The sequence below is a fragment of the Panthera uncia genome (assembly GCF_023721935.1).
Source record: "Panthera uncia isolate 11264 chromosome E2 unlocalized genomic scaffold, Puncia_PCG_1.0 HiC_scaffold_19, whole genome shotgun sequence".
NCBI classification, from domain to species: domain Eukaryota; kingdom Metazoa; phylum Chordata; class Mammalia; order Carnivora; family Felidae; genus Panthera; species Panthera uncia.
The window spans coordinates 12,058,122-12,084,355 of record NW_026057588.1 but is presented as its reverse complement, the minus strand read 5'-3'; the positions used below and the strand labels follow the sequence as shown (position 1 = coordinate 12,084,355).

General features: G+C 55.8%; 2 protein-coding genes across 2 annotated transcripts in view; both read left to right on the top strand.

The window, feature by feature from the left end:
- Window positions 1-15,382, top strand: part of GRIK5 (glutamate ionotropic receptor kainate type subunit 5) — a 58,546-nt gene extending 43,164 nt beyond the window's left edge. The window contains 6 exon segments of the mRNA XM_049620931.1: window positions 7,140-7,305; window positions 8,599-8,824; window positions 10,619-10,707; window positions 10,709-10,748; window positions 10,843-10,964; window positions 14,276-15,382. Of these exon segments, the coding sequence (XP_049476888.1) occupies window positions 7,140-7,305; window positions 8,599-8,824; window positions 10,619-10,707; window positions 10,709-10,748; window positions 10,843-10,964; window positions 14,276-14,704 (1,072 nt within the window). The 3' untranslated portion in view covers window positions 14,705-15,382.
- An 8,206-nt stretch (window positions 15,383-23,588) lies between these two features.
- ATP1A3 (ATPase Na+/K+ transporting subunit alpha 3) overlaps window positions 23,589-26,234 on the top strand; it is an 8,107-nt gene continuing 5,461 nt past the window's right edge. Inside the window, exons 1-6 of the mRNA XM_049622316.1 lie at window positions 23,589-23,603; window positions 23,795-23,923; window positions 24,056-24,115; window positions 24,240-24,443; window positions 25,564-25,677; window positions 25,790-25,924. Coding sequence (XP_049478273.1) covers window positions 23,589-23,603; window positions 23,795-23,923; window positions 24,056-24,115; window positions 24,240-24,443; window positions 25,564-25,677; window positions 25,790-25,924 — 657 coding nt within the window. The remainder of the gene's footprint in view (window positions 23,604-23,794; window positions 23,924-24,055; window positions 24,116-24,239; window positions 24,444-25,563; window positions 25,678-25,789; window positions 25,925-26,234) is intronic.

Here is a 26,234-nt window from a genome sequence, read left to right as displayed (position 1 = left end):
CAGTGACGTGACAGTGCCTGCAGACCCAGCACCCTCATTTTACAACAAACATTTTATAACATCTGCTTTCCTACCCTGATGAAATTCAAGGGTAATATATCTCCTTACACACCTACGTACACATGTGATTTGAAACAAATCGGTAATACGCCCTAATCGCAATACAAAAGGGGAAAAGGGGAGTGATCTATGATAGAGTAATAGGATAGTGATGCATAAATGCTTGGGCGGGGCTGTGCTAGAAGACAGAACGCGGGAGTCAGGTGGCTGCATTCGCTTGTAATGGGTACATTGGAAATTACGAGAAGGGAGACCATTTAATAGAATCATGTGGACACCTGAGACCTGATGATTTGAGCTATTCGGTAAATGAGTGTGTTTGCACAAACACAAATCACCATGCACGTGGCGATTTACTAACACAATTGTTCCAAGAGTCTTGATTCGGTGACTCAGATACCGTGAGCAGGGCTGCTGTGTCAGAGGCCTGAGCTCCAAACCGGTGAGGGGTTCTTGGCAAACTTTCAAACACAAGAACATCTGGTTGTTCCTCAATCTGAACAATGCACGCGTTTCTAGAAATTTCGGTTTCTGTTTTAACCATGCAGACATTTTTTTGGCTTTTGTCTACCAAGGAGTGAGGGTCAGAGTCAGGTACTGGATTTTCCCTGTTGTTTAGACTGGACTGCATTGCTGGACACCTGCCCCCACCCAACAACACCAGGAGCCACTAGAGTGCCCAACACCTAACCACGCGTCTTCCTCAGACGCCTCCCAGGGGGCTCTCCCTGCCGGGGGGCCACCACTCTGTACGCTCCGAGGCCTTCTCATCCAGCCCTGGTTCCCCTTGCATTTTGTAACTGATGCTTACCAAGTCCTCACCTCCAGACCCTCCCCATGTGTGCTCTACAGGCATCCCCAAAATAGCTTGTCCAAAATGGAGTGCACATCCTTGCTTCCAATTCAGGCTCCCCATCTGTGTCCCCCTGCTCTGTCCCCGTGAGCGCCCCCCCCCCGCCCCTGCCCAGTCATTATCACCAGTCAGCCACGCTGTATCCTTGGGGTCAAGGTGGTACCTGCTATGTATTAGGCACTGAACAGTTTTGTCTTGAGTGAATGACATTGGCCCTTGCAGTGGGTTTGAAGGGACTTGGTTTCTGGAGAGTTGTGTCAGACCCTGGGTCTTTGCGTGTCAGGTTTTGATTTTCTTTTGCTGGAGGCTATATTATTCATCCCTCTGTCCTCTATTCCACCCCACCCCAGGGCCTAGCACAGCGCTGTACATGCGTGCTCGGCAAAGGTTAGCTGCTGTGTTTGTTACTATCTGCTGGAGGGGGTGAGTGGGTCTGGGAGGCTCTCCCAGCCCCTCCCTGTCTTCATGGCCCACAGATCTGGACTATCTGCAGGGAGCCCGGCCACGCTCACCTGCCAGGCAGGAGGCCAGAAAGGGTCAGGGTAAGACAAGTGGTTGCTCTTGGGCTCCATCGCAAGGCCAGTGGGTGCCTCTTCTCCCAAGTCACCAAGATAGTGAGCGCACACACGCACGGTGCTCCTTCTGTGTCAGATGTGGCTCACTCTTCCCACAGCCCTGTGAGGGGCAGCCTGTGACTGTCTTAGCTCACAGGTGAGTCCAAAGTCACACAGCTAGGCAGTGATAGACCCAGGATTTGGGGATTTTCCAGAGATCTTTCTGTTATTGATTTCTTGTTCAGTTCCGTTGTGGTCAGAATATTCTCTGTAGGATTTTCATCCTTTGAAATTTATTGAGACTTGTTTCATGGCTCAGCATATGGTCTATCCTGGTAAGTGTTCTGTGTGCATTTGCATAGAACGTGCTGTCAGTGGGCGCAGTGTGCTATAAATGGCAATTAGGGCCAGTAGGTTGATAGCGTTGTTCAAGGCTTCTATATCCATACCGATTTTCTGTCTGCCTGTTCTATCAATTATTGAGAGAGGGGTGTTGCAATCTCCACCTGTAATTGTGGAGAAATTGTGTCTATTTCTCTTTTCAGTTCTAACAGTTTTTGCTTCATGAATGTTGAAGCTCTGTAATTAGGTACATAAATGTTTAGGATTGTTATGTTGTCTTGATGAATTGATCCCTTTGTCATTGTATAATGCCCCCTCTTTATTCCTGGTAATATGCCTGCTGTGAAGTTACCTGTATTTGATATTAACATAGCTACCCCAGCTTCTTCGTGCTTAGTGTTGGTGTAGCATATCTTTTCCCATCCCTTCACTTCCAACCTACCTGGATCATTTTATGTATGTATGTATGTATGTATGTATGTATGTGTATTTTTTAGGGGGAGAGAGAGAGGGCACATGAGTGGGGGAGGGGGAGAGGGAAAGTGAGAGAAAGAGAGAATTCTAAGCAGGCTCTGCACTGTCATTACAGAGCCTAATGCAGGGCTCAAACCCACAAACCATGAGATCATGACCTGAGCTGAAATCAAGAGTCAGACTCTTCACTGACTGAGCCACCCAGATGCCCCAGATCATTATATTTAAAGTGGTTTCTTTGTTTTTGTTTGTTTAGTTTATTTATATTTACCTTGAGAGAGAGTGAGCCAGCAGGTGCCTGGGTGCACACAGCAGAGGAGGGGCAGAGAGAGAGAGAGACAGAGAGAGAGAGAAAATCCCAAGCAGGCTCCACACTTAGCACAAAGCCCGATGAGAGGCTTAATCCCACGAACCACAATATCATGATCTGAGCTGAAATCAAGAGTCAGATGGGGCTCCGGGGAGGCTCAGTCGGTTAAGCATCCGACTTTGGCTCAGGACATGATCTCGCAGTTTGTGGGTTCGAGCCCCTCTGAGCTGTTTGCACAGAGCCTGGAGCCTGCTTCGGACTCTGTGTCTCCTCTCTCTGCCCCTCCCATGCTCATGCTCTGTCTCTCTCTGTCTCTCAATAATAAATAAATGTTATAAAAAAAAAAAAAAAGAGCCAGACGCTTACCCCACTGAACCATCCAGGCACCCCTAAAGTGGGTTTCTTATAGGCAGCATGTACTTAGGTCTTGGAGCAGGGGTTGGCAAACTTTGTCAGTATTGGGCCAAATAGTATATAGTTTAAGCTTTGTTGGCCATCCGGTCTCTGTCACAACTAATCAGCTCTGACTGTATTGTGAAAGCAGCCATAGACGATACATAAATGAATGAGTGTGGCTGTGTTCCAATAAAACTTTATTTATGGACATTGACACTGAAAATAGAATTTTATATGTCACGTGTCTTGAAGTAATACTCTTCAATTTCTTTTTAAACGTTTAAAAATGTGAAAACCATTCTTAGCCTGCGGGCTGGGCAAAAGCCGATAGCAAGACAGATTTGGCCTGTGGGCCATCGTTTGCCAGCCCTTGGTTGGGACCATTTACCTTTAATGTAATTACTGTAACGGTTGGGTTTAAATCTGCCAACTTGCTATTTATTTGTAATTTGTTCCATCTCTTGATTCCTTTTTCCCTCTTTTCCTACCTTCTTTTGGATTTATTGAGATATTTAGGATTCTGTTTCATGTCTACCATTGAAGCATACTTCAATAGCATACTTCTTTTTAAATTTTTCTTAGTAGCTGCTTTGGGTTTACGATATGCATCTTTAATTGATTACAAAATACTTTCAAGTAACATTGTACGACTTCACATAAGATGGAGATCCTTATGACAGTATGCTCCCATCTCTCCTCCTATCCTTTGAGCTACTCTTGTCATATAGATTATTTCTACTTGTCTTACGAGCCCCATAATATATTAGGAGTGTATGTGTGTGTATTTGCTTAAACAGTAAATGTCTTTTTTTTATGTTTATTTATTTATTTAAAAAATTGTTAACTTTTATTCATTTTTGAGAGACACAGGGAGACAGAGCATGAGCAGGACTGGGGCAGAGAGAGAGGGAGACACAGAATCCAAAGCAGGCTCCAGGCTCTGAGCTGTCAGCACAGAGCCTGATACGGGGCTCAAACTCACAAACTGCGAGATCATGACCTGAGTTGAAGTCGGAGACCTAACTGAGCTACCTGGGCACCCCTGGAACTTGCAAGTCTTGATTCTGGGTTTGTGAGTTTGAGCCCCACATTGGGTGTAGAGATTACTTAAAAATAAAATCTTTAAAAAAAATAAAGAGGGGGTGCCTGGGTGGCTCAGTCAGTTAAGCGTCTGACTTAGGCTCAGGTCATGATCTCATGGTTCATGGACTTGATCCCCATGTCAGGTTCTGTGCTGACAGCTCAGAGCCTGGAGCCTGCTTTGGATTCTGTGTCTCCCTCTCTCTCCGCCTCTCCCCTGCTCACAATCTGTCTCTTTCTCTCTCAAAAGTAAATAAACATTTAAAATTTTTTAAATAAAAAAAAATACCAGATATACAAAGGTACAGGAAACTGTGAGAGAGAAGTCACTCATTTGAAACAGACCCAGAATTGGCAGAATGATGGAACTAGCAGATGAGGGTATTAAAGAGCTGTTATAGATATATTCAGAATGCTCAAGGATATAAAGAAAAACCTGAGTGCAATGCAGAGAGAAATATAAAAAAGGAGCAAGTGGAACTTGTAGAGATGAAATATACAACATTTGAATGGGAAATTTTACTGGAATGGTTTATACAGATCAGACACTGCAGCAGAAGAGAAAAGAGAATTGGAAGACAGCAATAGAATAGAATAGACAGAATAGAATCCAAATGGAAGTCACAGTGGGAAAAAATGACTGACAATGGGCACAAAGTCTAAGTGGCCTGAGGAATAAAATAGAAAGTGGTCTTACATAAGTGATTGAAGTTCCATAAGGAGAGGAGAAAAAAGGAGTAACAGGAAAAAAAAAATATTTGAAGAAGTAATGGTGAAAACTTTTTCAAATTTGATAAAAATTATAAACTTGCAGATCTAAGAAACTCTATAAAACCCACGTAGGATAAACACACATACACACAAAGCACTTCAAGGCGCATTATAATCAACTGCTGAAAACCCGTGATAAAGAGAGAGTCTTGATGCAGCCAGAAGGCGGGGGGGGGGGGTGGTGGGTGGCGGACGACACACGCAAGAATCAAATAACAGTGACAACAGACTTCTTGTCAGAGAGTATGCAAGCCAGGAGACAATGCACAAATTTGCTGAAAGGGAAAAACAACCTGTCAATCTAGTATTCTATATCCATCAGAAAGATCCTTCAAAGATCCACTAACAAATGTTTCATACAAACAAAAGCTGGGAGAATTAATTGCCAGCAGGCCTGCACTTCAAGAGATGTTATTTTGGGGACGGGGGTGCCTGGATGGCTCAGTCAGAAGAGTGTGCAACTCTTGATCTTGGGTTGTGAGTTTGAGCCCCACGTTGGGTATGGAAATTACTTAAAAATAAAATCTTTCTGGAGCGCCTGCATGGGTCAGTCAGTTAAGCTTCCCACTTCGGCTCAGGTCATGATCTCATGGTTGGTGAGTTCGAGCCCCTGTCGGTCTCTGTGCTGACAGCTCAGCGCCTGGAGCCTGCTTCGGATTCAGTGTCTCCTTCTCTCTCTGCCCCTCCCCCACTCACACTCTGTCTCTGTCTCTCAAAAAATAAATAAATGTTGGGGCGCCTGGGTGGCGCAGTCGGTTGGGCGTCCGACTTCAGCCAGGTCACGATCTCGCACTCCGTGAGTTCGAGCCCCGCGTCAGGCTCTGGGCTGATGGCTCAGAGCCTGGAGCCTGTTTCCGATTCTGTGTCTCCCTCTCTCTCTGCCCCTCCCCCGTTCATGCTCTGTCTCTCTCTGTCCCAAAAATAAATAAATGTTGAAAAAAAAAATTAAAAAAAAAAAAATAAATAAATGTTTAAAAATTTTTTAAGTGAAAATGAAATCTTTTTTAAAAGCAAAGGAAAAATTATGGGAAGTTCTTCATGTAAAAGTTCTTCCATCTAATGCTAGATGGAAACTTGGATGCACATGGAGCAACAAAGAATCCTCATTTTAAAAATCTCTTCATTAAAAAAATTTTTTTATGTTTATTTATTTTTGAGAGAGACAGAGTGTGAGTGGGGGAGGGGCAGAGAGAGAGGGAGACACAGAATCCCAAGCAGACTCCAGGCTCTGAGCTGTCAGCACAAAGCCCCATCCAGGGCTCGAGCTCACAAACCATGAGATCATGACCTGAGCCGAAGTCAGTTGCTTAATCGACTGAGCCACCCAGGCACCCCTATCTGGTAATTTTTTATTGGATAACAGACATTTTGAATTTTACATTGTTTTACATTGTTGAATGTATTACTTTAAAGAGTCTTGGACGTTCTCTGGCGGGCAGTTAAATTCCTTGTGGATAATTTTGATCCTTTCCAGGCCTGTTTTTTAAAGCTGTTAGAGATCTGGCATAGTCTTTATTCTAGGGCTGACTTAACTCTATTTGTAATATGTTGTCCTTTGGGGTCTCTACTGAATGTCTCATCTGTTCGGTCAGATCTCGCTCCTCAGGCTGGAGAGATCTCAAAAGGTTCCCAGCCCTGTGCAAACCCTGGGAATTGTTCTGTCTTTGAAAGCGGTTCTTCTCTGGCCCCTTAGAGTTCCACCCTATGTGTACACAGATTGATATTCAGCCAAAGACTCAAGGGGACTCTGTGCACATTTCTGGAATCCTTTCTCTCTGTGCAGCTCCCTCTTCTTAGGTTCCCTGTCCCACAAATTTTAGCCACGTTGGCCTCTCTGGTCTCCACCTCTGCAACTCATGAGATTGCCAGACTGTTTGGGTTTCCCTTTCTGGCACCTCACTCTATAAACTAAATTCAGCCAGACAGCCTGGGCAACGATAAGTCTCACTTCGTTGCTTTTTTTTCCTCAGGGATTACAGTCCTGTGATGCCTATTGTCCTACGTCTTTAAATAGTTTTCTATATTCTGTCTAATTTTCTAGTTGTTGATGGTGGGAGGGTATTTTCAGGATATCTTATTCTCTTAGATCTGAAAGTGGAAATCTCTGAAAGCAGTATTAAACCCAGGGAGTCTGGCTCTAGAATCGGTGCTTCCAGCCTTCCCACTAGTCAGCAGTCACTGAGCCTTCTAGATGCTGAGGTCATTAAGAGTGGCACCACCAACAGGGTTCATGGCCACAGTGGGAGGGTGGCAGGGGGCGAGGGCCTCCAGACTGTAGCTCGCTCCTTCTCCCCCTCAGGTGGGCCTTCACCTTGATCATCATCTCTTCCTACACGGCCAACCTGGCTGCCTTCCTCACCGTGCAGCGCATGGAGGTGCCCGTGGAGTCAGCTGATGACCTGGCAGACCAGACCAACATTGAGTATGGCACCATCCATGCTGGCTCCACCATGACCTTCTTTCAGGTGGGGGCCTTTGAAGTTGCCCAGGCTTGGTGTTGGTATCCCCATCGTGCATAGCTGCCCAAGGTGGGGCTGGGCAGGGCCTCCTGGGTCAGGGGGATTGATTGTCATGACAGTCAGGGAAGCTGAGAAGCAGAAGACACACTTGTGGGGTCACAGGGAGTGTTGCTGTCTGGCTGGAGAAACTGGACTTTCGCCCCAGGGAACAGAAGGGAGGCAGATAAGGGATGTAATGTTGTATCAGTGCTAGATGGGCCAAATGGGGTCATGGAGGCTGCTAGAAGGGTCAGGCCTGGGAAAATGGGCCAGCAGAGAGGAAGGCAAGGCCCTTCAAGATGAAAGGTGTGTGTCCCTGTGTATTATGGGGTGGTGGGAAAGAATCAAAGGAAAGCAAGCCCGGCAAGGAGGCTTGAGTGACCGTAGAGGCCCTAAATGCCAAGATAGGGCTGAGATTAGGACCTGTAAGTGGGGAGGTGGGAATAGTTACTGGGCAGGGGTGACCTGTTTAGAGCTGAAAGTTCCCTCTGGGGCAAACAGGGGTAGACTAATGGTCTGAGGGAGGCTGGAGCTGGGCAGGGGCCACTGGTTGAAGCATGAAGGAGAGGAGGTCTCGCTGGTGGGTCGTGGGACCAGTTTGCAGCTGGGAAAAATAGAGAAGTAGGTTTGGGAGGTGGCTGAGCCCTGGGGAGGGGCCTGTGGGGCACATAGGAAGAGCAGCGTCTGAACATCAGATCAGAGAAGGAAGGCGTGTGTCAGGAGTAGTGACGGGGATGGTCATCCCCAGCTTGGCCTCCACAGGCCCCTCCCTAGGGGCTCTAACTGGGACAGCGTGGGGCATTCGCCAGAAGGTTCCTGCAGGGCCTAAAGGAAGTAAATGGTCCTATTTGGCATGCTGCAGGTCTCCCCGACCCAGGCTGGGCCCTGGGTAAATTTGCGGTTGAGCTTCTGTGCATAAGGCCTGGGAGCGCTCGGAAGACAGGGCTGGGTGTCAGGCTGAGCCAGGCCCAGGGATGGAAGAGAGAAGAGGGGCTAAAGAATAGACCATGGCTCCTTCTTCCCAAGCCTTCTGTCCTCAGGGCCCTCACTGGCCTGGTGGGCGTGCAGATGGCTTGGACCTGACCTTGAGCAATCTGTCTTGTCCCTCTCCTCTGACTTTGGCTCTTCCTGCCTTCCTCTGGTCTCCTCACTCTTTCCAGTTGAGAGAGACTTCCTGGAGGGCAGGGGACAGGGTTCAGGGGAAATGCAGGGGGTGGAAAGACCCTCACCTGACTTCCCCGCGTCCCCCCCTCCTCCCAGAACTCACGGTACCAGACGTACCAGCGTATGTGGAACTACATGCAGTCGAAGCAGCCCAGTGTGTTTGTCAAGAGCACGGAAGAAGGCATCGCGCGTGTTCTCAACTCCCGCTACGCCTTCCTGCTCGAGTCCACCATGAACGAGTACCACCGGCGTCTCAACTGCAACCTCACCCAGATCGGGGGCCTCCTCGACACCAAGGGCTACGGCATCGGCATGCCACTGGGTATGGCAGCCTTGGGGCTGGGGAATGTGGAGGGGGCCCTGGGTATCCGAAACCAAGCCACGTGAGCCAGCCCGGGACTGGGCCAGGCCCTCCCTGTGGCAGACCAGGTATGTTGTACGTGGCCTTGGGCGGATGTCACCGCCATTCTGAGCCTCTGCACTCAACCCGCAAACACGGGCCTGGCAGCAGTCAGTTCCAGCCCTCCTTGGCTGTTGGGAGAATCCCGTGTGACTGTGCACAGCCCAGTACTTGCAGGCCATGACACTTGCCCCCTTCCCCTTTGGCCCGAGGACCCCTTGAGGGGGGAAGGCCTGGGTTTATGTACCTTACAGTCTCTGCACGGAGCCCACAGCCCAGCTCAGAGCAGGTGCTCAGAATATAGATGATGGAAGGGACGGGGGCAGGGATGGGTCTGCCTGGGAGACTTGGACATGCTTTTTCAGGGCTCAGTGCTGGAAACCCAGCAATTTTATCACCAAATCTTGACATTTTGACCTTTAAATCCATCTATCTGCTGATGACTACTGTGTTAGTTATCTATTACTGCGTAACAAATGACCTCCAGTCTTAGCAGCTTCCCTGTGCCAGGGAAGCACGTAGCCCGGTGCTTCGGGGGGACGGGCTCTGGAGTCACACCGACCTGGATTCAAATCCCAGCTCCACACCACCCCCCCCGACTCCGTGCATGACCTTAGGCAGGAATGTCACCTGCCTGGTCCAGAAAATGGGGGTGGTAACACCCGGTAATACCAGGATCATGAGGGACTTGAATTAATGTCCGTTAACCAAGGGTCTACAAACCCGGCACATCGTAGGGGCTGCTGAATACTAATGACTCCACCTACCCGTGTCCCTAGTTTCTGGCACCTGGGAAATGCTGAAGAGGTGTGGTGACTGAGGAAATGACAGGACGGGACACGTGTGGGGTGTTTGGGACGGAAGGATGGTTTGAGGAGAGGATCCGAGGGTAGGGAGGAGAGAGGTGGCTGGAGATTCATTCACTGAGCAGATTGCCTGATGCCCTACTGTGTGTGGCACGCACTGTGCTGGAAGACCACAGCAGGGGGCCGCGAAGCCCCCAGCCTCCTGCCTTCGACCAGGGGCGCAGACGGCAAGGACACAATAAACACGCAGCTTTATAAAGTGATGTCAGGTGGTGATAACTGCTCTGAGGTGAAGTAAGGGGAAGGGACTGACAGGGAGGGGGTGCTTGGTGCCATTTTAAGTGAAGGTCATTGGAGAAGACCCCTTGAGGAGGCACCATGCGAGCAGAGGCCTGAGTGACAGGAGGGAAGGAACGTTCCAGGCAGAGATCCTGAGGTGGGACTGTGCCTGGAGGACTCGAGGCACAGCCGGGAGGCCGGTGTGGCTGGCACAGAGAGCCTCGGGGGCAGCAGGAGCCTCAGGTGGCGGGGCCAGTGGACCCCAGATCTCGAGGCCGAGGGAAGGACCTGGTGCTCTCTGCGTCGGGAAGCCATTGGAGAATTTTGAGCACGAGAGAGGCGAGCTCTATGACTGTTTCTGAAGTTGTCCCTCTGGCTGGTGGGGGGAGGTGAGGGGCACGGCAGGGAGGGGACGGTGACAAATGTGACATGAGGCCTAGTGGGGGCCCAGCCCAGGGTGGTGGCAGCGGAGGTGGCAAGCAGTGGTCAGACTCGCAGGTAGAGGGGGAAGAGCCCCGGGGATGCGGTGGAGGCAGGAGGAAGGGTCGTGGTGAGGGGGCAGTTGGGGGTTGGGCGGGCAGGGCTCCGGGGCCCCGACGGCCAGTTCACCCCCTTGTCCGTCCGGTTGCAGGCTCCCCGTTCCGGGATGAGATCACCCTGGCCATCCTGCAGCTTCAGGAGAACAACCGGCTAGAGATCCTGAAGCGCAAGTGGTGGGAGGGGGGGCCGGTGCCCCAAGGAGGAGGATCATCGAGCTAAAGGTCAGCTCCCCCACACCCCACGCCCATCCCGAAGCCCTCTGAAGCCCCCGTGCCCACGCAGCCCCCACCCTGTGACTTCCCCCTCAACCCCCAGGTCTGGGCATGGAGAACATTGGTGGCATTTTTGTCGTGCTCATCTGTGGCCTCATCATTGCCGTCTTCGTGGCGGTCATGGAATTCATATGGTCCACACGGAGGTCGGCAGAGTCTGAAGAGGTGAGGAGGCTGGCAGAGGGCGTGGGGGAGAAGGGGGGTGTCAGGGGCGGAGGGGCATGGAGACTGTGGCATTGGTAGCCTTCCTGGAGGGGGTCTAGGAGCAGTGAGGGGCCAGGAGCAGGGCGCAGAGAGGATCCGAGAGCCCCCAGGGGCAAAGGGGGTCCGAGGAGAGGTGCGTATGGACAGAAGGGAGAGGGAAGCCGGGCGTGAGGAAAGCCAGAGGGAAAGCGGGCATGGGCAGAGGTGAGGATGCAGGGGAAAGAAGGGCTGGGGAGAAGGAGTGGGGAGGGGCAGGGGGTAAAGCAAGGAGAACTGAGAAGTGACATAAAGGCAGCGGGTGCGGCTGGAAGACAGCGGGCTTGCTGGCTGGTCCCAGCTCCACGGGGCCGGTGCTGCCCAGTGACACTCCTCCATTTCCACTCGTGCCCCTTCGCTCCCTCACGGGTCCACCTCCGCCTCTCCAGGCCCCAGCCCCCTCCCCCTCCTCACCTTGGCTGTTGACCTTACTTCCACTTCCCTGAGAAAAGCGGAGGAGTTAGAGGAGAGCATACAGACCTCTCCCCATCCAGGCACCTGTCTTTCTCCACTCGCCCTGTCGGTTACTCCGAGGGAATACCCATAATTCCAGCTGAGGCACCCTTCCCTGTGCCCCCATCTCCTCTCTCGCCCCCCCAAGGACATCCCTCAGCGGTTCTTTGCTCCCTCCGCCCACCATCAGTTTCCTCCTCTCTGTTGGATCAAGGCTGTCAGGATACAGACGTACTATCATCTTTCCGATCTTCCAGAAATTTCTCTTGACCCCGCTTCCCTTCCTGGCCACCACGCCCCCTCCTCCCCTAACCGTAGAACCTTGAAAGAGTGTCTTTCTGCTGCGTCAGTTCCTGTGCTGCATCTAGTCTCCGACACACTCCCATCCACATCCCCACTGAAGCTGCTTGTCACCAGTGACCCAGGCCCAAATCCAGTCCAGGTCTCAGGCCTCGTCATATGTGAGGTAGTGATGGGCTTTGGCACAGCTGAGCTCTCGCCTCAAAACCCTCTCTTCATGCTTACGCCCCCACTTTCTCCTTCCTCTGTGGCCCGTCCTTTGTTGAGGGGTTCTAGGGCTCCGTCCTGGACTCTTCTGTGTCTTCCTCCACCCCTTGGTGACCCCATCCAGCCAAATGGTTTGTAAGACCACCGCTATACTGATGACCTTTACTAGCTGTCTATTACCACGTAACATTCCTAAGATTCAGCAGCTCAAAACAGCAAACTTACATCAGTTTACAGAGCAGCTTAGCCGGGTGGTTCTGGCTGCCAAGGTCTCTGGTGAGGTCATGGTCATGATGTTGGCTGAAGGCTTGCCTGGACCCAGAGGGTCCACTTCCAAGGTGGCGTATTGTCTCCAAATGTACTTGCAGGATTTTGATTTATGGAGGTGACTAAGTGATGACACAGAGAGGCCAATGCCACCGAAAGAAGATTTTTATTACATTTTCCAGGAGGGGGTGATGCCACCCACGTAGGGCCACAGGGGAAGCACCAGGTTTTGGTCAGGAACCAGGGCTGAAAGCCTAGGCCACAGACGGCGCCGGGGCACCGGGCAGGCAAAACAGCTTAGAACTGGCTAGTGTGGATAATGTCGGTGGGCTCAGGGCTAGAGGGTGGTCTGTAGCTGTGTGTACCTGATCCTGGGTGATTTAGGGCAGCCTGGTGTGAGAGTCAGCTTAAGCTGGAGGGTGGGGGTACAAGCTGGGATCGGTTGGTTTGCATATGAAAGGTGGGCTCTCAGCCCTCTGCTATCCCTAAGAATCTAGCTGTGGAAAGGCCCCTCTCTCCCTGACCAGCAAGGTTTTCTCTGTGTCAAAACATCCTAGGATAGAATAAAGAACATGGGGAACATACACACTCAATGGCAGCTGACAGGAGGCCTCAGTCCCTCCCACAGGGACCTCTCCGTAGGGCTCCTTGGGTGTCTTCACGCCGTGGCGGCTGGGCTGGCTTGCCCCAGAGCAAGTGATCCAAGGGCCAACCCAGCAGAAGCCACCAGCCGTATTCTGTTGGTCACACAGCAGCCCTGATATAAAGGCAGAGGGGACCACACAGGGTGGGAACACTGGAGGGCAGGACTCTAGGGAGCCGCCTGCCATAACCCCCAGTGAGGATCCCTCACAGGGACTTCTCCCTGGACCCAGGGTCTGTGAACTCTGATCTTCCCATGGATGTCTGACAGGTAACCCACTTGACATCACATGGCCAAGGCAGAGCTCCTGCCCACGCACCAGGCAACGTTGTCATTCTCCTTGCTCAGACCAAGATGTGATTACCCTTGGCTCTCCCCTCTGTCTCATGCCTCCCTTGGATCTCTCAGCCAGTCCTCTCGGCTCCACCTTCAAAATACACCCAGAATCCAGCCCCTTCTCACCTCCTTGGCCACTGCCACTCAGCTCGCCCTTGGCCTCCTCCGTCTGTTCTCAGCACAGCACCAGGGAGATCCTGTGTACAGCAGTCCTCTACTTAAGGGTCCCCAGTGCCTCCCACCTGACTCAGAATAAAAGCCAGACCCTTACAGTGGCCTGTGGGCCCCATTGCTCTTCGACCTTGCCTTCTCTCTCCCCTGGGAACCTCACTCCAGCAACCCTGCCCCTGCTTGTGGTTCCTCCCACAAACCACCCGGTTCCCTTTTGGCACCTTTGTCCTGCACAGCCTTGCAGTCTTACTGAAGGTCTTCCTGGTGCATCTTCCCTAATATCCTACTCCAGATGCAGTATCGGTCCCCACCTCTTGCCAATTTTATTCTCCCCAGCACTCATCACGGGCTAACATACTCCCTGCATTTACATTTTTGTTAGTTTTGTCTCTGCACGCTGGAATACAACCTCCACGAGGGCAGGGACTTCCTGTTTTGGTCCCTGCACACAGCAGGCGCTCAGTAAATAGGTCTTGCCATAGTTGGTAGCATGAGTTAGAGGCAGAAGATGGAAAACAAGCCGGAGGGAGTCGGAGACTTTGGAATGACAAGAAAGGGAAAGACAGGGGCCTGGATAGGAGGCGAGGGCAGGCTCAGGGAGAAACCCGAGGACGGGAGAAGAGAGAGAGGCTGAGAGGTGAGACAGAGCACGCGAAAAGCGCGAAAAGTGGAGTCTAAGAGGGGAGGGGAGGGGAGGAGTGGAGCCCGGCGGCGCGGGGGGGGGGGGGGGTGGGGGGGCGGGGGGGGGGGGGCCGAGGCAGAGAAGGGAAAGAGGACGCAGAAGCCAGGCGAGGGGGCGGCGGCGAGGAGAGTGAGCGACGGACCGTGACCACCGCGCCCCGCCCTGCGCCGCCCACAGGTGTCGGTGTGCCAGGAGATGCTGCAGGAGCTGCGGCACGCGGTGTCCTGCCGCAAGACGTCGCGTTCCCGCCGGCGCCGGCGCCCAGGCGGCGCGAGCCGGGCCCTGCTGTCGCTGCGCGCGGTCCGCGAGATGCGCCTCAGCAACGGCAAGCTCTACTCGGCCGGCGCGGGCGGGGATGCGGGCGGCGCGCACGGGGGCCCCCAGCGCCTCCTGGACGACCCGGGGCCGCCCGGCGGGGCCCGGCCCCCCGCCCCTACGCCCTGCACCCACGTGCGCGTCTGCCAGGAGTGTCGGCGCATCCAGGCGCTGCGGGCGTCCGGGGCCGGCGCGCCCCCGCGTGGCCTAGGCGCCCCCGCCGAAGCCACCAGCCCGCCCCGGCCGCGGCCAGGCCCCGCAGGCCCCCGCGAGCTGGCCGAACACGAGTGACCACGGGCGGAGCCGGGCTGGCGGCGGGACTGACCGCAGGGACGGAGCCCGGGCCGCCCCCGCTTCCCCAGCGGGCGAGGGACGGGACTTGTGCCCCGGTGCTCCGGACGCCGCGATTTTGCCTTCGGCTCACGGTGTCGTCCGAGGCCCGGCTCCGGAGCCTTCCTGCGCCCCCTAGTGGACTTGCCAGAGGGTGCCGCGGACCCCGCACTGCGCCCCCCCCCCCCCCCCCCTGCGGATAGGAGGAGCGCAGGAATCGAGGACTCCGGGGGCCGGGGACTGCGGGGCCGTTCCGGAAGCGGAAAGCAGTCCGCGAGGAGAGCCCCATTCTGGGACTGCTCAGGCTCCCCAAGACTTGACACAGCCCTCCCCACTTCTGGAGGACGGGAGGGCCTCTGGGCATATGGGTGTCCCCTGGGGCCCCTCAACTCTTCTCTTTCTCTCTTTTTTTTGGGGAGAAACCTCGGAATTTCTATGAGACACCCCCCAGGGAGGAGGTCAGTTGGGCCCCTGTCCCTCCCCCTGCCACACCCCAGTCCCTGTTGGAATAAAAAAAGAACAAAACCCCAAAAACTGGGGATACCTGGGTCTCATTTCCTGGAGGTATGAGGGCATTAAAGTCTCGGGCTCCCCAGGGAGTCTGCTGAGAACCACACACTGGATGGTCACTCCTGGACTCTCTCCACCCTTGGGCCCTGCCCTCAGCCAGCAGGTTAGCCCAGGTCCTGGCAGCTGGCCCCTCTCCACTGACCTTCTCTCAGGACAGAAGGAGGCTGCGACAGAGACCCTGAGACAGATGGAGAGAGATGCAGGGATCTGGAGAGGAGGAGACACCAGGGAACGGAGACACAGAAAGACAGAAACCAGATGGGGTTGGGGGAAGGGGAGGGTGAGTGAACTGCTCAGTGTGACCCTGCCTGGGGTGGCCACGCAAGTGGCAGGTGTGTGCTTGGGCCAGGGTGATTTGGTAACTTGTTAATTGTGTGCCTGTGTGTGTACATACGTCCGTGGGGCCATCTCCACCTGTCTGTGACTCTGACCCTGTGTTTCAGCTGAAAATGTACCTCCCCAGTCCCCAGGAGAGGAAGTGAGAAATCCCAGTAGACTGGGGGTGGCTGAAGGACTGGTTGAGCGGGGGAGAGGGGTGGGTCTGCTTTCCGTCTCCGCCTTCCCCCGCCCCGCTGGAGGTTTCCACTGGAAACTGCAGCTGAGAAAGGACGAGTGAAGGTCACACAGCGAGAGCCATAACGAGGCCGAGTAGAAGGGGGAGAGATGGAGAGGTGGGGTGAGGAAAAGATGGGACAGGGGTGGGGGAGAGGGAGAGCTGGGGAGAAACAAGGAGGGGGGCAGAGAGGGAGGAGTAGAGAGTAGGAGTAGAGGGCAAAGGCGGGGAGAGACAGAGACAAACCGTGATGAGGTGAGGTAGAATGGAGAAGGGGACGAGAGGGATGAGACAGACGGAGAGACAGATGAAGCAGGAAAGTTAAGAGACCCTGGGGAACTGGGGCTGAGAGAAGGAGAGATGAGGTGGGACAGAGACAGGCTGGAGACTAGAAGCCAAAGACAACTAGTTGGAGACAGGAGGGGGCCGGAGCGGTGAGGGAAGCCAGACTGAGTGGGACAGCGTGGGGGAGAGGAGAGGCTGGGCCCTCCTCTCGGGCACGCTGCCGGAAGCCGGGAGCTGTCCGTTCAGCACCGGCCCGGCGCGACTGTAGCGCACTGCCCTGTCTCCCTTGCAGGGCCTGCCTGCCTTCTCGGTCCTTGGGGAGGCCACACCCAGGAAACCCCGCCTGACACACAGGAACCCCCCAGTCTCCACCTGGACCCTTCTGTGCCCCTGGCACTTGTGTGTGTGCCCCTCCGGGACAGGTGTGGGGGTGAGCTGGTCTCAGTGTCTCTGTTGGTCCGCACATCAACTGCACAGACTTGAATCAATGTCTCTGCCCTTGGGCCGAACTCTGTGTGTTGAGGTGACTAGAATATGATTTCTGGTCTCTCCACTTCTCGATCCCAATACCATGCAGCTGATCCCTAAGGTCTCTCCCCATTTCCGAGTCCTCCCACTTGTCCCCATTTCTGTTCCAAGTATCTCCTGGGTCCTTATCTCTGAGTCTCCCCAGTTTGCCAAATGTGTCTCTGCCTGGCTCTCCATGTCCCTGTGTCTCTCTGTCACCTTCACTGAGCAATTCTGTTGCTCTGTTTCCCTCCATCTGTTTTCTCATCTGACTTTGCTGGCCTCTCTGTCTTTGTCAGTCTGTCTGTATCGGCCTCTATCTGTTCCTGAACTGTGTCTATTTCTTCTTAAGTCTCTCCTTATGTTTCTCTCACTGAGCTCCCCTGTCCCTGTCCATCCCTGTGACCTTCCTAAGTCTTCCCTCCTCCCCCTCAACTTCCGCAGAGCCTCGCGCTGGGAGCACGGTGCACAGTCATCAGTCTCACCAGGCTAGTGTCTGAAGAGGGAGTGCATAAGGGGGGGACATAGCCTGTATCTGGGGTGTCATGTGGGGGGGGCCAAGGTCTCCCCCAGCACAACTGGAGAATGGAGGAGAGAGAGCCTAGAATCTCCAGGGATCCAAACACCCTATTAGGCATCTCTGTCCCTGTCCCCCCATCCCCTTCCCCATGGTCCAGGCCCATCCCTGCCAGAAACAGGCAAGGTGTGGGAGGGGGAGGGATGATATGGGTCCTCCCCCCACCACACACGCCCCCAGGAAGGGGGCAGAATTGCAGAGGGGACCTGGGCACCAACCACCTGGGCTAGAAGATGTGGCTCCCCCCCCCTTCCTCAGTCTCCATGGAGACAGGCCAGGTCTGCAGGCCCAGCCTCCTTTGCTGCATATTCGGCCTCCCTATTACCATGGCAACAAGGGACAGCAGGGAGGGATGGGGATGGGTCAGAGTACAGGATTGGGCCGAGGCTCTGGGTGCTGGGGAAAGCCAAAGAAGCTGACTCCCTACGCCTTTACTCTCTGGCCCTGTCTCCTCGTCCACGCTTGTCTCTCTTCGGCTTTGAATATCTGTCTCTCTGTTTCTATCTTTTTGTGTGTATCTCACTCTAGCCTTTATTTTAGCCTTTCACATATTTCCCTGACCAGGTCCTTAACCTTCACTACCCACCCATCCCCCCATACACACCAGGCTCACTCTGTGCCCCTTGCCTGTGTCCCCCACACATCCACTCCCACTTTCTGAGAAAACTATAGGGACAAGCTTTCCCTTGCTCTCTGCCCCTTCGACAGGCCCTAGGGAAAGTGTGGGGTGTTCCTCATAGAGCAAAGGGTGGGGGTGAGAGTCTGTGACACTCCTTAGGCTTCAGTGGGTGACTGATGGGGTGTTGTGTGTGTGTGTGTGTGTGTGTGTGTGGCAGGCCAAGGTTTGTGTGCTAGCCAAGCCTGTGTGTGTGCATACCGAGATGGGATGTGTGTGGCATGTGGGTGGGGGCATTGGGTTGTGTTTGCAGGTACAGCAGAGGTGTATGTGATCGCACTATACTATATGATGTGTGTAGTGTGGGAAGTGTGTGGGATGGTGTCGCGTGATCTATTTCTGTGAATTATTGTGCTGTGTGTCACTCTGTGCCTGTCATTCACAATTAGCAACGCTTTGGCGATTGTGCCCTGTGGGCTTTTGCTCACCGGGGAGGGGCATGTGTGCTGATGTGTGTGCTGTTGTGTTATTCTGCAGCAGTGTCCACAACAAAGGCTCGTGTGGTGTGTGAGTCTGCGTAAGGCCTATGTGTGTGCAATGGTGCCAAGTGTGGATATGTGTTGGTCTATGGATTTACGGGTTTTGTGGTTGTCGGTCCCTATGTGAAATGGTACGGGGCCAGGTATGGTGGAGTGTGTGATAGGCATGTCTGTGATGTAGTGTTCTGTGTTCTGAGGGTGTGTGTTAATCTACGTGGCACTTTATGACTGTGATTGTGATTCTGTTTTGTGATGGGAGGGCGTGTGTTTTATTTCCACGCGTTGGTGAATCTCTAGGGTTGTGTGATGGGGTGGTGTAGTAGGCACGTGAGGGTACAAGCTGGTGTGTTCTGGAATGTGATTGTGAAGCTGTGGGGGGGGGGAGTGTGTGTCCTCCCCATCTGGGCTATCTAGGTGACAGTTATGGGTGAATACGAGGCTTGGTGGGGGCCTCTGGCTGTGACGTGTCTGCCGTGGACCCGTGCAGTTGTGTGTCGGGGCAAAGGGTGAGGGGGTTTCAGTGTGAGGTCTTCCTTGCCTCCTAAGCTCCCTCAAGCTCCCCCTCCTGAACAGCACCCCCACACGGTTTCCAGCCCCCCGCCCCCGCCTCACTGCGGAGGGAGGGGCTCTGGGCCCCCTGCCTTATCGTGGCGGTTTGCGGGGCTTTCCCCCCACCCGGTGTGTCCACCTCCCACAGCGCAGCCCTCTTCCTGGTGGCAACACCCCCATCATGAGGGGGTTTTCGGGACTCTCTCTCCCTCAGCGCCCCCTCCTCGGAAGCGCCACCCCCCACCGCGAGGGTCTCCAAGCTCCTCATTGCGGGGTCTCCGGGATCCCCCCTTCCGCAGCGCTCCCCCTCCTCGGCGGTGCCGCCACTTTGCGGAGGCTGGGGGGCGGGGAGGACAGCTGCAGTACCGGGGGCGGGGCCGCGGGCCATCCGTCAGGGCGGCGGCGCCCCTGATTGGCCGGCGCCGGCCCCCCCCGCGGGCGCGGGCATATGAGGAGGCGGAGGCGGCGGCCGCCGCAGACTCAGTGCGGGAGGGCTGCCGGCCGGACGGACGCGCGGACCGAGGCGCGGGCGCTGCAGAGGCCCCCCCAGCCCGAGCCCGCGCCTGAGCCCGCCCTGAGGCCTCTGCCCCGGCCCCCGCCCCGCCCGCCCGCCCCTCTCCCCCGGAGCCGCCAAGAGGGGGGTAGGTGCTCGGGCCGGCCGGGCCGTGCGTGTGTGCGACATTGTGGGTCCAGTGTCATTGGGTGTCTGCGGGGGGGGGGGGGGCTGGGGCTCCGGGACCCCCGCGCTCCGCGGCCAGGTCTGCGTGACCCGGCCCGTCCGTCTGGTGTGCCCCGGTTGAGCGTGTGCACGGGGCCGCCTGGGGCCGCGGGGTCTGTGGCGTATGTTGGCGTGTCTTTGTGTGCGGGGTCCGAGGGGCACCGACCGGCCCTCGGCATCTCTGCCTGACCTGGTGTGGTGGCATGCTCCATCGTACGTGTGCGTGTGCGTGTGCGCGTGTGTGAGCTCCTGGCTCTGTCAGGTCCTGCCAGCACCGTCTGCCGGCGATCGGGCGGCCCCAGGTTGTGTCTGACTGTCTGCAGTCGTGTCTGGGTGTGTCTGAGAGCTGGTGTTTGTGTCTGGGGGTGTTGAAACCCCTCCGCTTCCCTGGCCGGGTGGGGACAGGCCCAGGCTATGGGATGAACACCAGATGACCTCTCTTTCTCCTTCCAGGCCTGGATGGGGGGGGCTCCGCAGTGCGGCGCGTGGCCTGGGGCTGTGGTGTGTGTCCAGCCCCTAATCTGGGGAAGCTGATATGGGGGGGGCTGGGAGAAGCAGGAGAGCCATGGCAGGGAGACTGAGTGCCTGGCTGAGGGCGCATGTGTGCAAAGGTGGAGGGTGGGGGGTGGGGGGAGTGTATCGTGCATGTCTGGCTATGCCCTTGCCTCTGTGTCCGTGTGTCCTTGTCTGTCTGTGAGTCTCTCCAGCAGATGCCGCCTCCTTCTCCCACTCTCTCCCACATGGCCCCGCCCCAGACACGCAGGGAGGAATCCAGGGCTGCAGAGGGGATCAGGTGGTCAGCCAGGGAAGGAGGCGGGTGGGCTGGGCTGGGTAGGATGAAGACAGAGGGTCCGGATGGGAGAGACTAATGGAGAGGGAGTATGAGGGATGGGGAGAAAGATGGCGGATGAAGGCTGATGGGCCCAAGGATGGAGGTGGGGGGTAGGGCTGCAAATCTGTGACTTGGGGTGGGCGAGGGGGATGGAGAAAAATTGGATGGGGAGAGGACTGGGAGGGAGAAGGGGGGAGGTGAGAGTCAGTGATGGCTTCCAGGTAAGTGGAATGGAAGGAGGGGAACTGTGGGCAGATTAGGGGAGAGGACTGAGGCTGTGTGCCCCAGAGAAGGAAGGGAGGCATTAGGAAAAGAAGGGGACAGAAGAGAGGCTCTTTAGACATTAGAGGCAGAGAGGCAGAAACATATGGAAAGAGCGAAAGAAACAGGCAGAGACAGAGAGAGATGCTCCGAAAGAGCCAGAGAGAAAGAGACGTAGACACAGAGACAAAGACATGGTCAGAGAGACATGCAGAGACATGGGTGAGACAAAGACATGGAGAGGCATACAGAGACAAAGAGAGAAACTGAGTCTGACGTTAGGAGACCCAAGGACAGACATTTCCTACCCAGACATGACCAAAGTCAGCTTGAAGGATGGGAGGAGGAGGCAGAAAGCAAAAGGGGAGGTGGAGGAAGAGATGCTCAGAGATGAAGGCCCCAGACACCCTTTTCGGGGGGGGGGGGGGAGGCTGGCCAAGGTGCAGAAGCTGCGTGAGCTAAAGGGTGTCAGGGGGAGGCGGACAGCGGAAAACGGTGAGGAGACGCAGAGACTGGCTGCGGCGAGACAGGCGTGTCCCCCACCCTCAGAGGCGCTCCCGCCCCGCAGTGCGCCCATCTGGGCCTCCTGCCTTGACTGGGAAAGCCTCGGCTCCCCCTCCAGCAGATGGAAGCCCGCCCCCAAGGGAGTCTGGTCATAGCAAGGGCAAGCAGGAGCCAAGGCTCGCCTGCCAGGGACTGGGGTGTCCCCCCCCCCCCCCCCCCCCGATCCCGGAGGCCTGCCCCCCCCCCCCCCTCCCTCCGACCCCGGAGTCCTGCCCCCCCCCCCTCCTCCCTCAGACCCAGGATCCAGACCCCCAGCCCCTCCTCCCTCAGATCCAGACTCCAGCCCTGCACCCCCTCCTCCCTCAGACCCAGGAGTCCAGGCCCCCAGCCCCTCCTCCCTCAGACCCAGGAATCCAGGCCCCCAGCCCCTCCTCCCTCAGACCTAGGAGTCAGGCCCCCAGCCCCTCTTCCCTCAGACCCAGGGGTCCAGGCCCCCAGCCCCTCTTCCCTCAGACCCAGGATCCAGACCCCCAGCCCCTCCTTCCTCAGACTCAGGGGTCCAGGGTCCCCAGCCCCTCCTTCCTCCAAATATTTTCTCTCAGCTTTTCCTGAGGTTTCAGGGGTGGGCTGCTGGTTTTCTCCCCAACTCCTGCCAGGCCCCCATCTCTCTCCTCTCCTGTGTTCCCCTTCATTTCTCTACCTTGACCCCGTGACCTTCTGTCCCACCTGTCTCCATCCATGGGTCCACCCCTGTGGGGAGTTAAGACCCCTCCTGGCTCCGGGAATGGAGATGTGCCCTCCCTGTCCCCCAGGCCTCTGTGCTTTTGAGTCAGACGCATTGCTGCTGCAGGGCTGGCCCGGGGCCAAGCCTCCCTCCCACCCCCCGAAACTCTCTCAGAGGCTCCTGGGCCTCCAGGCCGCAGTAACCCCCAGGCTCAGCCTCTGGGTCTGGGGGGCAGACGGCAGGCAGCTCAGCCCTCTACAAGGTCACGAGGGGATTAGCGCTGAGCTGCCTGAGCCTGGGATCCCAGCTTGGCTCTGGGCCCGCAGGATCCTTCAGCAGCCCTCTTCCAGCACCTGGCCTGGCCCCGCCTCTCCTGCCAGCCTCCAGGGACACTGCCTCCTCCATTCGCCCAGGCTCCCGGACTAGAACCTCACTCACCCCCTCGCACTGCATCCAGTTCAAGCCAGGCCTGGGGCTTTTGCGTCCTGCCCTTCTGCACCCCAAATCGTAGCCACCTCCTAGTCTGTCCTCCAGAGACCTGACCTTGCCCATCGCCTGTACAGAACTGTCCGTGACTCCCACCGACCCCCAAGAGGGAGGCGAGGGCTCACAGCTTGTCAGTTAAGGCCCTCAGGACTGGCTGTATATCCAGCCGGCCACCATCCCTGTGCATAGCAGACTGCTTCCTGGGCTTTTGTCCCAGCTGTGACCCAACACCTGCACCTTTCCTCTCCATTCCTGCCAAGCCTGTGAGGTCTCTTGAGATTTGCTGGGTCCTTTGAGAGACAGAGACCGAGACATCCATGGAGCTGGGGAAAGGAGCCCAGGAAAAGAGCCGGGTAGAGAAGACAGGGAGAATGACATAGTGGGGAGATCTGGAGCTGGAAGGACAGAGATGCCATGGCAGACCCGAAAGAGACAGACAGACGGGAAGGTTGCAGAGTGAGATGGTGAGAGGTAGACAGACAAGGTGCTTGAAACAGGAGATAGGGAGTGACACACCCAGCATTCCAGAGAAGAAGACAGCTCAAGAGATAAAGACAGAGACACAAGAAGGAGAGGAACAGAAATAAGGACGGAGAAAGACACGGAGACAGAAAATACTGATATACAGAGACCTTCTGAGATCCCACAACACTTCGACTTGGAGAGAGATGAGAACCCAGAGACAGACTCAGCCAGGCTCGGGGAGAGATGGTTCAAGAGACAGAAATGGACATTATATGAGACAGAGAGACATAAAGAGCCAGAGATCAGACAGACAGACAAAATTATACAGAGACACATGCCAAGAGACTCAGAGGAAGAGAGACAGATGACATAAAGTGACAAGGGAGACAGATCAGGGAAAGAAGCAGCCACAGAGAGACGGATGGAAATATGAAGAGGCAGGAGACAGACAAAGCAGAGCAGTAAGACAAGAGAGGCACAGAGACCTGGAGAGACAGATCCAGAGACAGAGACAGACAGACGTAGCAAGAGATGGACGCTCGGGGAGTTTGGACAGGCCCAGAGAGAGGGAGAAAGACCCGCAGGAGTAGGCACAGAAACAGAGAGAAGCACAGACAGACCCAGACGGAGACCCTGGGGGACAGAGACCCAGAGATAACATGGAGTCAGAGATGGTGAGGCCAGTTGCAAGAGATAAGACCCACGGTTCTGAGAGGCACCCCCACAGAGACACAGGGCAGAGACAGGGAGGTGCAGGTGAGCCCTGGGAGACAGACTGAGACCCCAGACCCGCACAGAAGCAGGCAGGGGTGAGAGTGGGGCACGGAGGGCCGGTGTCCCCCTTGTAACCCCTTCTCGCCCGCAGTCTGGTGGCTCTGACAGCTATCGTGTCGCCACCTCGCAGGACAAGAAAGATGACAAGGGCTCGCCCAAGAAGAGCAAGGGCACCAAAGACCGCAGGGACCTGGATGACCTCAAGAAGGAGGTGGCTATGGTAAGCCCCACCCTTTGTGCCCGCGCACCCTCCCAGACAGGAGATCCGGGCCGGGGATGGGCCTGAGGCTCTCAGGTCCTGCTCCTCCCCGGAGAGGCTCTCACCGCCTCCCCACAAACTCTCGTTCCCCAGACAGAGCACAAGATGTCCGTGGAAGAGGTCTGCCGGAAATACAACACAGACTGCGTGCAGGTGCGGCTGGGCCTGAGGGGGGAGGGGGCTGGGGGCCAGGACCCCTGGGTGCCTGGGGTACTCGTGCAGGTGGGGGTGCCAGGGTTGCTCAGGGAGGGTTCTGTGTGAATCCTGTGTCTCCCAGGGTCTGACCCACAGCAAAGCCCAGGAGATCCTGGCCCGGGATGGGCCTAACGCACTCACACCACCACCCACCACCCCAGAATGGGTCAAGTTCTGCCGCCAGCTCTTTGGGGGCTTCTCAATCCTGCTGTGGATCGGAGCCATCCTCTGCTTCCTGGCCTATGGCATCCAGGCCGGCACAGAGGACGATCCCTCTGGCGACAACGTGAGTGCCCTCCCCCCTGCCCTGCGCAAGGGCCTATGCATTTAGGGGCACGCATCCTACCCTGCCTCTCCCACCCCTCCAGACTTCTCAGAGCCCAGTCTCCAACTCTTTTCCCATCTGACTTTCATCATCACTCGGTGAGGGAACCAGAGAAGGTATGAGGAAAACCGAGGCTCAGAAAAGCCAGGTAACTTGTCTAAGGTCACACAGCCAGATGCGTGAGCTGAGGTGCTATCCTAAGGCTTTGTGATCTCAGTGGCCTTGGGGACAGGCTCCACCAGGTGGTCATGGCCTGAAAGATACCCCAAAAAGTGAGTACACCCATGTAGAGAGCCAGGCATGCCTACCTGCTGGTCTGTCGTGACCCATCACCCAACACAGGGGACACACAGGGGGGGCCACAGTCTCAATAGACACTGTGCCCATAAACACAGAGCCACACACTGGCTACGTAGAGATCCTCGCACACGCACATGCACGCACACGCGTGCACAATATGCCTGCAAACACATGTGAAGTCAACACAGTCACGCCTGGACAGAGATTCAAACACACCTGCCTAGTGCAGACACACAGGCACACAGACACACAGACGTAGACTGACAGACACAGGAATAAATGAATAAATAAACAAACAAATAAATAAATAAAACTTAAAAAAAAAAAGAAAGTGAAACCTACAGGCAGATAGACACAGAGTCTCAGACCTAGGCAGACAGAGAGAGACAGAAAGACAGAGATCTACATACAAAGTCTCAAACACAGCGCCGTGAATTTAAAGCCAGGCATGCAGGCAGTCGGACAGACGGACACACTGACCTCAACACCGACAGACACGTGGCTGGATAATAGCATACACTCAGACTCTCTAACATAGGCAGAAAGATAGATGGACACGCAAAACAGAGACACGGACTGACCCATAGACTCAAACACACCCATGTGCAGAAAGAGGGTCTCAAACACGAACGGGCCGACAGACACACGGACCACGCAGCCTGCGGCCAGACGCACAAATACAGACCCTTCCCCCTCCCCCCACTGACGCATCGTTCCCTTCCCGGATTCTGCAAATGTCAAGGCGAGTGGCTCTGGGGCGTGACCCTGTGTCTCCCCACAGCTGTACCTGGGCATCGTGCTGGCAGCCGTGGTCATCATCACCGGCTGCTTCTCCTACTACCAGGAGGCCAAGAGCTCCAAGATCATGGAGTCCTTCAAGAACATGGTTCCCCAGGTGAGTGGAGCCCAGGAAGGGGCCAGCGGGGAGTCGGAATGCGGGGGTGAGGTGTGCCATACAGCCCCAGGCAGAGAGCCGGGATGCTGACTCTTCTCCCTTCTGCCCCCAGCAAGCCCTGGTGATCCGGGAGGGTGAGAAGATGCAGGTGAACGCTGAGGAGGTGGTGGTCGGGGACCTGGTGGAGATCAAGGGTGGAGACCGAGTCCCGGCCGACCTGCGAATCATCTCGGCCCACGGTTGCAAGGTGGGCCTGTCCTCCCTGGAGCGGCTCCAGTGTCCGGGATCCCAGCCCCTCCCCCCGCAGACCCAGGAGTCCTGCCCCGAGCCCCCTCCTCCATCAGACGCAGGGGTCAAGCCCCTAGCCCACTCGTCCCACAGACCCAGGAGTCCGGGCCCTCAGCCCCTCCTCCCTCAGACTCAGAAGCCCAGACCCCCGGCCCCTCCCCCCGCAGACCCAGGAGTCCAGCCCCCAGCCCCTCCTCCCTCAGACTTAGGGGTCCAGACCCTCAGCTCCTCCTCCCTTAGACCCAGGATTCCTGCCTCCAGTTCCTTCC